The 12747-nt window shown below is 30.5% G+C and overlaps 1 protein-coding gene across 2 annotated transcripts in view; it reads left to right on the top strand.

The window, feature by feature from the left end:
* LOC145664105 (luciferin 4-monooxygenase-like) overlaps positions 1 to 12747 on the top strand; it is a 43648-nt gene that overhangs the window by 22746 nt on the left and 8155 nt on the right. For both annotated transcript variants that reach the window (XM_081730457.1, XM_081730456.1), the window contains exons 2-6: positions 123 to 262; positions 2349 to 2556; positions 5927 to 6233; positions 8259 to 8430; positions 10238 to 10510. In XM_081730457.1, coding sequence (XP_081586583.1) covers positions 152 to 262; positions 2349 to 2556; positions 5927 to 6233; positions 8259 to 8430; positions 10238 to 10510 — 1071 coding nt within the window. In that variant the 5' untranslated portion in view covers positions 123 to 151. The remainder of the gene's footprint in view (positions 1 to 122; positions 263 to 2348; positions 2557 to 5926; positions 6234 to 8258; positions 8431 to 10237; positions 10511 to 12747) is intronic.

Raw genomic sequence — 12747 nt, 5'->3', positions numbered from 1 at the left:
AAAACAGTATTATTGTTACAGTGCTTTCATTACTGACGATCTTAAGAGTTAAAGATTTGAGTAGCTTCTAAAGAGTAAACATTTTCTACAAAATAATAATTTTGTTTTTGTATTTTTTATAGGATAATTTCTAGTTCAAATATTTTGTATAATGGCTTCAGATAACATAGTGAGGGGACCACCTCAAATTCCGATACCTGATGTACCGTTAGGTGATTATCTTATAGAAAATATGAGCAAATATAAATCCAGGGTTGCTCAGGTGAGTACTTCTAGTATTTTAAAACATGTTTTGAATAATAATGTAAAAAATAATAAAATTGTTTTATTTTATACGGTGGTAAAATAGAACGTGAAAATTCATATAAAATTAGTTTAATGATTTTTAACGCTTTTGAGACTTCCACTTTTTAAGGTAAATTTTAGACTTTTAGTCAAGCAGTTATTGCATCGAGACTATTTATCGTAGGATCATGGTTCATACCTCGTTTTGTTTGGAATAAAGCAGTATTTCCAACTGTACCAGTCACATTTCCCTAATATGTACCTAAGGCAATAGAATTTCCGTCCTAAGTGGGAAAAAGGATTATTTTTTTAAAAAGCCCGCGAACGTTGTTTCTAGAACCTATATCATTATTTTAAAAAAGAATACGTTAAATCATTTTGAATTTCGTTTTTATTATAATAAAATTAGTTGGTATTATTTTACAAATAAGAAACTAAACTAATAATTTAATATATTCATTAATCGTAATTAGTAATATTTTCATATTTGAAAACAATTAATGCTTGATGCTATAGTTCTTTTCAAATCAACATTACATGTATAATTGCTAGTTATGATTTTATTATTATTATTATTATTATTATTATTATTATTATTATTATTAGTAGTAGTAGTAGTAGTAGTAGTAACATTTTGTCTAATTCAAGAGTTGAAGAATAAATACTTCAATGATCAGACTTCAGATTCAATGAAGCGTGAGTTCGTGAAAGATTAACTAGATATATAAATATGAAGAATAGATATACGAAATTCAAGATAAAATTGAAAAATTTTAAAGCTATTACTAGAAAATTGATTTATAATTGTTAAGGAAGCGTATCTGATATTTGGATATATATATATATGTTGGGACAGATCTTTGTTTACACGAGCAAATTTCCGCAATTTTCCATAGCATAACACGCGAGTGCGAAACAAGGTATGCTTGGAACCTAGGAATTGGCTCAAGAACAGAACAGTGAAGGGATGTAGTCAATAAGTTCGTCTTGAAGAGGAGGACTTTTACATGCTGTTTTATATGTAAATCTGTAACTCACAGCAATAAAATAATTAAGTATTGTTGGCTATAGGATATTACCAATAAATCAATATCCAGCAAACTGTAACACAAAAAGTGTATATTTGTGTTTTATTATGTACTGTAAGCGTTTCAGTTATTAATCAAAACTGATAAAAACAAAAACTTCAACCAACTCTTATTATTTTTATTTACTATATATTAATTCCTATATAATAAAACATTAAAATAAATAACAAACTTTCTCCATTTGAAAGCTACAAACAACTAATCTGTTTTATGCTAATTTATCTTTTTCTCTTTTTATATAACTTTACAATATAATAATCATAAATAAATTAAAAGAAAAACCCACTGCTACACCTTCCTCGCCTACTTTATGTTTATGTCTTATCCATTTTTCAACAAAACCAGGGTGTCCATCAAGTTTAAATAAATCCTTAAATACCCTTGTATACTTCCAACTAAAGTGTCTGTCGGAAATCAAAAAAAAAAAAAAAAAAAAAAAAAGTTAATAGTCTTTCAAAAGTAACTTCTAAGTAATTTTGTCAGCTTCATTTATTAGTTGGTCATCAAAATCACCGAAACTTAAATACGTCAAAAATTCAACAAAGCGAAAGTAAATATGGCCAAGATAGTTTCCTACAAAATCTATTTTTTTTAAATCTTCCATAACCAACAACCTCTCTCTCTCTTTTCTCAAAAAATACTGCCTACCTTTCTCTTCATATTCCCATTGAATTTGGAATACATATTCTAAATTTGGAATAAGCTATATTTGGAATATTTTCAGTGTGCGCTAAAACAGTCAAACTGTAATAATGTTTGCGGACTAAGTCACCAAACAATCTCAAATAATTCGGCTAAATACAAATTTCGTAAAGTGCGTTTTACATCTTTTGTGAAATCATTCAATTTTATGATTGAATTAAGAAAATTTTTCTTTCGTTGTTACCAGTGCCTTCAAAATTAAAACATTTTTGTCATTAATAAATTTTCTACATGTATAGATTTTGATGAACTTCTTGCTTCCATGTCTTTTAGATCGACAGTGTAACAGGAGAAGAGAGGACGTATGATTACATCCTCTCAAATAGCATGAGGGTCGCCAGAGGCCTCATGGCTAGAAATTTAAGAATTGGTGAAGCAGTGGCTGTGTGTAGTGAGAATAGTTTGGACTTCTGTCTTCCAGTTTTAGGCGCCATTTATCTTGGAGCAGCGTGTGCTCCTCTAAATTATACATATACGGCACGTAAGTATTCTGTAATTAAGCATTATTATGAAATTAGATATTGAGGTTTTTAAATTTTAATTTTCTAATATAAATATAATTAAATCATTCCAATAATAGTTATTATTTTAATTTTTATATTATTTTGAACACATACATACATACATTTATTAAATTCTTAAGTTAACTCTGTTAATGGGATCACAGGTGCTTTTAAATTATATTGTTAAACTGTGGTTCAATGATTGGCACTCAAACCTTATTTATAACTACAAATTTTCAAATCTGTAACCACGAATGTTTCTTTTCTTTCTTTCTTTCTTTCTTTTTTTTCTTTTCTTTTCTTTTTCTTTTTTTTTTTTTTTTTTTACTTATTATAATATATTCATGGGTATAATAGATATCCCAGTTTCATATATAATATCTACAGGTTTATGGGAAAACTAACGCATAAAATTCTACATAATTTTCTGTTATTTCGAATGCTTTATAGACCCAAAAACGATAGATTTAGCATACTCAGGTTCAGATTTATTAGCGTTTCTTTAACTTTTTAAGTATTGATATGTATTAACAGGTATACAAAAGAATTTGTTGGTTATTGTAAGAATACAAAGTACGTATAATAATAGTACTGTAATACATAGAATAATAAGTGTTTAAACAGGATGAACTACTTGCAAGCTCATAGATGAGTAGGGGTATAGTATTTTTAACAATCTACCTTAATATGTAAAGATTATTAAATATGATCAAAATTTTGCTAGCGCTGTTCGTGAGTTACTGGTAGAAAAATTCTTTCTACGCAGCTGAAGAATTTGTTTTTCGGGTGATTTTGGTAAGAAATAATAATAATAATAATAATAATAATAATAATAATAATAATAATAATAATAATAATAATAAATCAAACAGTTGTTAATATGTCCTTCCAGTACACACAAGTATTTAAAGAGCTACATAAAGTTTACATAAACATACAGAACCCTAGTTTAACATTTGAAACGTTAATAACTACTAGTTTTAAGCCGGCAAACTGCCTGCCATCCAGTGACGCAACTAGCGACATCCATTAGTGTGATTGTTTATTATTAAGATCAGCGTGACACGCACACAAAGATTTTTACCGTTTATTATTAGAATTAGAATTCCAAAATATTTTACGAAAATTGTTGTTTTAGAAGGACATAGCAAGGAGTGCTTTTTAAATTATTTTTGATCACAGTCAAGGGAAAAACAAAAGGCCTTAAGCTACATAGAAATACCAATAACTCGCGTATATACTGTGCTAGCAACATTTTGATCATACTTTATATTCTTCACATATTGAGGTAACTCTTATCATTTATCTTCATGCATCATGTAATTCATTGTCCCAATAAGTGTTTTCCGGAAACCACCTCAAAATGAGTTTTTCGAAAGTCACTTCAAAATAAGTTTTCCGAAAGTTGCTTCAAAATAAGTATTAAGAAAATTGAGAACTAGCTAAACCCAAGTGGATTCACCTCAATAATGGTTACGTCTTCTATCATGATAACAGTAAACATAACTATTTGATTGTTTTGTGTATCCGTTAACAAATTTAATGTTTTATCAAAAAATCGTAAAACTGATCCTTAGAGTGTAATATTTATAAATAAATTTTGAAGTCTGTTTTAATTTATTTATTATTATATTTTTTTGGAATGTAGAATTTTTTCTCACTATGGGAATCGCAAGATTTTCAGTCTTAGATTACTTCTTACATTTCATATATCATCTCACCTGAGCCAAAGGTTAATGAGTAACCCAGCAGATTCATATTTTTTTGTTCTATGTACTAATTGTTTTATCTGTTTATATGTTTGTTCTTAATATCATCTAGATAATTCTATTTTCCATTTCCATGTTTGGTTCTTTCTTCGGCATCTTGTTTCAGCAGGACTAGTTCTCCCTGATGGCGAATTAAATGACCGATCATGCTATTGCTTTCTTCCTCAATTGTGATCAAAATGCATTGGATTTTGTTTGCTTCTTTTCATGTGAATTTGTTGATTCTCCTTTATGTTCATGAAACGTGCACCATTATTCTTGAACATCACATTTTAAATTCTCAATGTCTCAATTTCCTTCTTTCTACCTTCCGAGCTGACCATGTTTCTGATTCATACAGAACTAGAATCCACAAAAAATTCGTGATTAATCATTCCCTTACGACTATCAACGATTGTTTCTTTCTGTAGAATGCTTGCTTTGCTTGTACTATCCTAGCTCAAACGTTTTTTTTCTTTTCTTTTCTTTTTCTTTTTTTTTTTTACATCTTTGAGGATATCATTTTTTCAATTTTCCCTTCCTTCGAGAAAAGTCTGTGTTGTATATCTTTTCTTCAGTTCTTGAGTGAAATTAGTTAGTTTCTCTTGCAAAATCATCTTTTCTTCCTTGCTACCAATGCAATGATTTACAAATGAAGACCACAGGGAAAAAGGAGAGATAAGTCAAGAAATGGTCGGAAATGAGTTAACAGCAGAATAATGTAGCCTGAAAGATGTAGTTTGCATGAAATAATTTCCACAGTAAGAAAGTTAGTCACTAAGAAATGTAATGCTAAAGATTTCGCCTACAGGAGAAGAAGTAGGTAAGTCAGTGAAAAACAGGTCAATTGTATAAAATCATAAACAACTGACTTATTTCTTTTTTTCCTGTAGTCTTCAAATGTTATTATTGAATGCTTTATCATTTAGCTCAAAGCTTTGTTTTATTTTGGGCATTTCCGACCTGGCTGCTTGGTTCCTGTATACTGTTCGTATATTTTTCTTGTCTCAGTAGTCTTTTTCAATGTCAGTTCTAGTATACACTATCAAACGCTTTTTCAATATCGAAAAACTAAGTATATTTTTGTTAACACATAAATCAAGTTTTGTTAACATGATTTCGATAATCAATCCAGGATTCACAATTCCTTCTCGTCCTCCTTCGTTTGAACCAAATTGATTTTCCTGTAGAGCCTGTTTATTTTCTTCCTTCTGTTCTTTAATATGTGAACTGGTACAGAATACAAACAATGTATGTTTGAAACAATGTGAACAAGAAGATTATTGAAAATAAGATTCATAAGAGTGTTGCATTCATTCGTTTTATTATTAATTTGGTCCACAGATGCATCGTTCTCAAAAATCGTTTATCTAAATCACAGTTTGGATCTATATCTTGTATATGTGATTTGTGGTAATTTCAGTAGTTATTACTGAAAAGAATCAACTTGGTCTTCTTTATAATGAAATAATGTTTCATTCTAAAAGAACTTGAAACAACGAAAAAGTGCGAGCAGCTTAGATGTATTTATTATAATACTTTACTCGTAAGTTCATACTTATCATTTCTTTATGATTAATAAAGTTTATTTTTGTACCAGGTGAACTTCGTCATGCGCTTAATATATCGAAACCGAAAGTTGTATTTTGTTCTTCGAGTACTGTAAATGCAATGGCGGAAGCTATTCAGGGACTGGATTATGTGAAGGAAATTGTGGAATTTAATGCTCAGTCTAAGTTTACTGCATTCTCAGAATTTCTAAGATATTCCAGTGAAGTAGTAACTCCACCAAACGTCAATCCTCATACTCATGTAGCTTTAATTATGTGCTCTAGTGGAACAACAGGACTCCCCAAAGGTGTAATGTTAACCCACAGAAATGTAATTTGTGCGGTACAACATTTACAGTAAGTATGATGTTAAAGTCAATTATACTTCAAGAAAAATCTTAATGGAAGTTTGTGAATTTATAATAGAATTTTAACTTTTGTGTAATTAATTAAGATTTATGTTTTATTATTTACTGATTCTCTGGTTTACCTGATTTATATAGAGGGACCAAAGTACGATTGTCTCTGTGTGATACTAGAGGTGCAAGCTCTCTGTTAGGGTAACGTTTTTCTGTTTTATGTACTAATATATAATACTATAATAGAAGATTACATACCTATATGTTGTTATTTCCTTGACTTTGGGTTTCTATGTAGATTCTTTACTTCTCTATGTATTATACACCGCATCTTGTTTCTTGGTTTTGAGTTTTCTCTTTTGTATCTTTGTCAGTTGTATTAATGCTGTTTCTTATGTTTTATACAAGGAGCTGAATGTTATTTTCATGTTATTCTGAATTTTATTTTGAATGTTAAAATTTTAGTTGCATAAAAGGAGTTTGAGTTCTAACTGCACCATATACAACACACATAGGTATAGGTACAAAAATATAAATGACTTACAATCACAATACAAACAGGACATTTACAGCATATAATCTGAACATTTGTAGATTTGAAAAATTGACTTTTCCTAAAAAGTCAAATATTATGACACTCTTTGAAGTACATTCCACCTTAAATATCAATGAATCCTGTTTATGACTTTTATGTACTGATATCAGACCAAAGACTGTCAGGAATGTGTATTTTTGCACTGAATAATACTTATCAAGTAATTTTACAAAACTCGTATTGATCGTTAGATTGACATAAAAGAGCTTAAATATTTTAAATGTGTTGTTTTAAATGTGTAAATTTCACTGTCTAGTAGCATGGGAAATAATGGGCCTTTGAAAAAAATCCACAAAAATTTTCATTCTATAACTTAATAACCCGCAGTTTCCTTTTAGACAGAAATATGTTATAACTTTCTCTTTCATGTAAGAGCAAGCAATAAGAATTTTCCGTTGGTTTTGTAGATCGTACAAGCTATATAATTAGAATGATGAACGTGATAGATCAGAAGGAATGAACGGTATGGGTGGAAGATGTCTTTTAATTAGAAGTGTATTGAACTTGCTTTAGTATGTTTATATGTTTGCATTAAACTATGAAATCAATTCTTGACCAATGAATATACTTTCCTTTAAATTTTGCATGCATCTCCGATGGCAAAACGACATTTAATCTAATCCGACGAAACTTCTATTCATAATCTACCTCAAAATAATTTAAACAAAACACAACGTAGTTAAGAGTGCTATTCTCAGATAATCCTTATTTTCACTTAAGATGTTATTATCATTATAGTTTAGCGTATATTGATCTCATTTAGCTGAAAACCGAAACTTAATCCTTTGATTTTGAAGATTAGCCACTAGACTAGTTAGCAATTACAATTAATCTTCTAATGTATAACAATTAAGCGAAAGGATTCTCTCAAAAACGCACGATTTTTTCTTGTTCAATATGTTGTTAGTCATAAGATCATGCGTTCTCATTTTTCATAAGTTCGATGTATTTCATTGAATTAAACTCATGCATAGGTACCCCATAATTGAACAATGCTAAATGATATTATGGAAAAGACAATATTTTTCCTGTGCTTGATGAATTTAGTTCTTTATGATGTCTTATAAACTTGTTATTCAACAATATTATGAGTAAGATAAGATTAACATTTTTAGTAACTTAGATTGAATTAAATTAGTTCTTTATGCATGTCTTTCGATTTTATGTCTGAAAATTTACTGAATAAAAAGAAGTATTTACTTTGGGGAATAAAAGCCTATTTCCTATATTGGCTAAATATCTGATACAATTGTAAATAGTATATCAAAGTTAGTATAGGTATACAATAAAATGTAATGTTACCTTGACAAAATTTGTAGGTCAAAAATTGATATTTCAAATTTTTATTGTTTTCTCTTCCTTTATTTATTTCTCGCCTGAATTAGTTTGATTTTGCTTCTAACATTATTCTTGTTTTAATAATTTCAGAGATGCAGAAGTTGGTAGCCTCCATTCATCTGATGTGTTGCTAGCGTTACTACCATACTTCCACGCATATGGGCAAGTCACAATGTTGATAGCCTTTTGTATGGGGTTAAAAGTAGTAGTGATGGCTAAATTTAGTGAAAAATTATTTTTAGAAAACATTCAAAAACACAAGGTAATTACCCTTTTAATTACAAATCTTTTGCATATTTAAGGTAATATTTATCGTGAGCATTCCCACAAAGCCTTTAAATTCAATCAAAATATCAAAATGCTTTTGAACTCTGTTGAATATTTACCGTACCTTCTGTATAAGATTAATCTGAAAGTTATATTTTCACGAACAGGATAGAACTCTTGGTTTTGGTTGTATAACTGGTAATATTTTTATTTTATTTTTTTATTTTAAAACTTTTTAAGTTCGAACTAATCTTAATAGACGCTTCATATCATTATTCTTTTCTGCTCTATATTTATTTTGTTTTCTAAATCAATACAGGTAAGTAGGACTTCTTAAAAATAGAATCCTGGCGTCAGGCTGAAAATACACGAACGTTGAAATATGACTATGGGATTACTAGGAACCACATCATTTCAAATCAGATGGCATTCGAATGCTCTAATTTTACGGGTTTTGTCATAATATTATATACTTCTTTCCTTAGTAATAAGAATAACACATTTGTGTATATATATATATAAAAATATTAATATAGAATAATTTGACTAAAAATGATTTGACTAAAAATGCGTTTCTTATGCTCATGTTCTCGCTTGGATACTTTTTCGTTCTTCTGTCTTTTCTTTTGTATTTAATTTGGCTTTATTGTGTTTCTAAACATTATACTTAAATAATATTCCGTATTAAATACTATACTTAACTATTTATGTAATATGTATACTGGGACAGAATATTTCAGGGTCCTGTAACCCCATCTGAGTCATAACCAGAAATTTCATTTGATGGGGGACGGGTCCCAATTTTGCCACTTTTAAAAGTTATGTGAAAGTTGTTATTTAACTTTTTATAGGTAATATTATTTTTCTTACTGTACTAGAGGAACATTAAAAGTATTATATATTTTTGAAGTATTTTTTTTTTACTTTTCCCCAATATTTTCTTCCCACCTTGGCTACTTACCTGAGCCCCATAATCTCTTCACTAGAGTATTTTTCTATCTTTACAACACGTATAAGCTCTTGTATAGAAATTTGGAGCCTGCTTTAAAAATGAAGTGAAATCTTTAAGTTTTAGGTTCCACGGTTATGCTGGCTACGCTAAAGGAAACGACGATGGTGAGAAATGAAGGAAATGGTGGAATGAAGAAAGTGGGAGGAAACGGGAGAACCCTGAGAAAATCCACGCATACGGTGTCCACAACAAAGTTCACTTGACGCGAGCTGGAATCGAACCAAGGACCCCATGCACCAGAGAGGAACCTGCTTTAGTAGAAGAAACTAAATTTGATGTTGAATAAGGACGCAAAAGCAAAATTCTAATCACATTTGTTTATATACAAAGAAAAGTTCTAATACTGTAATACCATTGCAGTATGCAAAATGATATCACATATCTAAGAAATTAAGTATTAGGCCTACTTAGAAGTTTTTAGAAGTCTACTTATGTGGCAAGAAATTTTTCCCATAATTTTTCAGTGTAAAGTGAATAGCACGGGGTATTTTATATGAAGCCTTACATTAACTTAAATTATATTTTCATACAAATTAGCATTATCCTGTGTTTTATTCCCACTAGTACGATTAAACAATGTAAACGAGAAATTGTAGGATAGGCATGTTTCATTTCTATATTTGAATTGACATTGACTATCTTAGAAACCATGATAAAGAAAATAAACTCTGTATTATTTATGGCCAAAAGGATGTTAGTACTTCACTTAATGGTGACAGTTTTGTTTATGTATTTTAATGTACTAGTCATAGCTGTGCTAACATGTCATTTTATTTCTTTTTTCCTGTAGATAACAGTACTTTTCTTGGTGCCGCCTTTGCTAGTGTTCCTTGGAAAACATCCACTTGTAGATCGCTACAATCTTTCGAGTATTAGGGAGATTTGGAGTGGAGCAGCACCTTTAACCAAAGAAGTTCAGGATGCTGTCACGAAGAGAATAGGAGTTCAGAACATTCGGCAGGGCTATGGAATGACAGAAACTACTCTCGCTGTACTCAGAACACCAATTGCCAATAATAAACTAGGTTCGTCTGGAACTCTACCACCAGGAACACTATGCAAGGTATTATTTCTCTGCTCCAAAATGTGTACTTAACAAGTGGTTCGTTAAGAGGGGGGAAGTCAGACTAATGTAAAGTAATGTTAAAATTCAAAAACAGATTTTTGAAACAACAGGGAAGTGTACTTTCACTATATTTTCAGTTTCTATAAAGATACTTTGTTTGACTAAAGGCTCAGTCCTAGGCCTTAGAAAACAATTCTAGTATTAACTTTATTAACTTATATTGATACTGTCAGCATTAAATACCGGTATATGCTATATGATAAATATTTTAGACTTGTGATGTGTACTTTACTCTTTATACATGGTCCGGCAAGGAAATCTGACGGTTTTTAATGATAGTGCAAGATTGTAATTTGAAATACTACAATCTTTTTACGAATATCCAATGAAGTGTTATTCATGAATCATTTAACAAAATCTTAGATGAAGAAAGTCTGCATTTCGGAAATGACATAATATAAATGAGAGCCATTTATTGCAAATGCGCTATTGTAACCTGTCACTGGAATTCGACCCAGCATGCTGGACCATATCATATGGAATTGTCAGTGTTTCCCTATGAATTGCGTCTTTCAGTTCTTCTGGATTGCGTGGCTTGTTCATAAAAACTCTTCCTTTGAAATAAACCACAATGGCGACAGGTCCGATGAGTGAGGTGGCCATGGCATGTCTCGTTGGAAGGTGAGATCCCCGGGAAACTTAGACTAAAAACAACAATCGATGTCTTAGATGTATAGGCAATCGTTTCATCTTATTGGAACCACATTTGTATAAATAAAATGTTTCAAAATACTACACAGCCCTAAAAATAATATAGAAAAATATCAACATAAAATAATACTACATAGAACTATGTACTGTGATTTTAAAAGCAGTTTTCCTGTAGAGCTTGTATCATAACTTGATACTTTGAGTGGTATTTCGGGTTCATTGTCATAGAGTTATTGAAATAGACTGGGGTTTTTCTCCGAGTACCCACCGTCACTGACGAGACCACCCAATACAATTACGTCTGAACTTCGTTTCAACAACAAATCGTCCCAAATAGCATTGGTTCGGGTAATACACATGTCTCATGTAGCCTAAAGGGGGGAATCTACCAAAAAATAATAAAAATAACCTGATCACACAATGGTTGTCTAAGAGAGAAGCGTGGTGTTCTACCGTACTACCTTAACATCATGGCTTGCAAATCAACTTATAATCATCACAAGTATTTCAAGATCTTACTTGTAATATTTTTATCCATAGCACATTACGAATACATTCCATCAACAAATAAACAACAAAGCATTAACGTCATATGTTAATGCCATTATGCATGTAAATTAGAGAATTGATTTTTACACTGATCTTGATACAATAAAAAATTAAAATGATATGAAAAATATCGATTTATTATTAATATTTCACATTCACAAACAACACTAAGATTTTACACAATAACTATATATGATGTGGGTGTTTCACTCGCTGGCCCATATTTGAACGAAATACGGACGCGCTATTTGCGTCGCGTAAATAAAAACGAAATTAATATCAATGATGCCATAATGCAGAAATACTCCATCTATCGGTGAGAAGTTAAAAATTTCTTCTCCTTGCTGCTACTTTCTCATTCTCAGACAATTATTATCATCGTCTCCATTTCAACGTGATACTCAATTCACAGTCATCTCCTTTTGTTCCTTTTCACACTAGTTGAATTAGAAAAGGTGGAAGAAATTATGATTAACGATTCTGTTTTTTTACATATTAACAATGATTTCAAACAGTAGCACAATTTCTAATGACACTTTATAAAACACAGACAAGAACATTGTCATTTTGGTCGCGCACTACTGCATAATTTCTGGTAGGAGAATTGTATTCTTCCTCTTCGATTTGAATACTTAAGACGCACTGCCCGCCTCTCCCACATCAATGTTTTGTGCAAAGAGAGTGGATTGATACAAATGTTACTGGGATATAGTCCCCATAAAACTACACATTATTATTAAACATTTTAGCCAATTAAACACCATTAAGGAAAGTGAATATCTATTAATTGAGTAACTAATACGTAGACATTGGATAGTTCACTAACTATCAATCAATAATCAATAGTCGAACATATAGATACCTTGGACAGCAGACTGCGTAGGTGTGAGTGAGGGAATGAGTAAATACCTTCCCAAATACGGTTCGGCGAGAGGTGCTGAAATGTCTTGAGAAGAGAGGGAACTTCTAGGTAA

The sequence above is a fragment of the Thermobia domestica genome, chromosome 11 (assembly GCF_964235325.1).
Source record: "Thermobia domestica chromosome 11, izTheDome1.hap1.1, whole genome shotgun sequence".
Taxonomy (NCBI): Eukaryota; Metazoa; Arthropoda; class Insecta; order Zygentoma; family Lepismatidae; genus Thermobia; species Thermobia domestica.
This window is presented reverse-complemented; position numbering and strand designations above follow the sequence as displayed.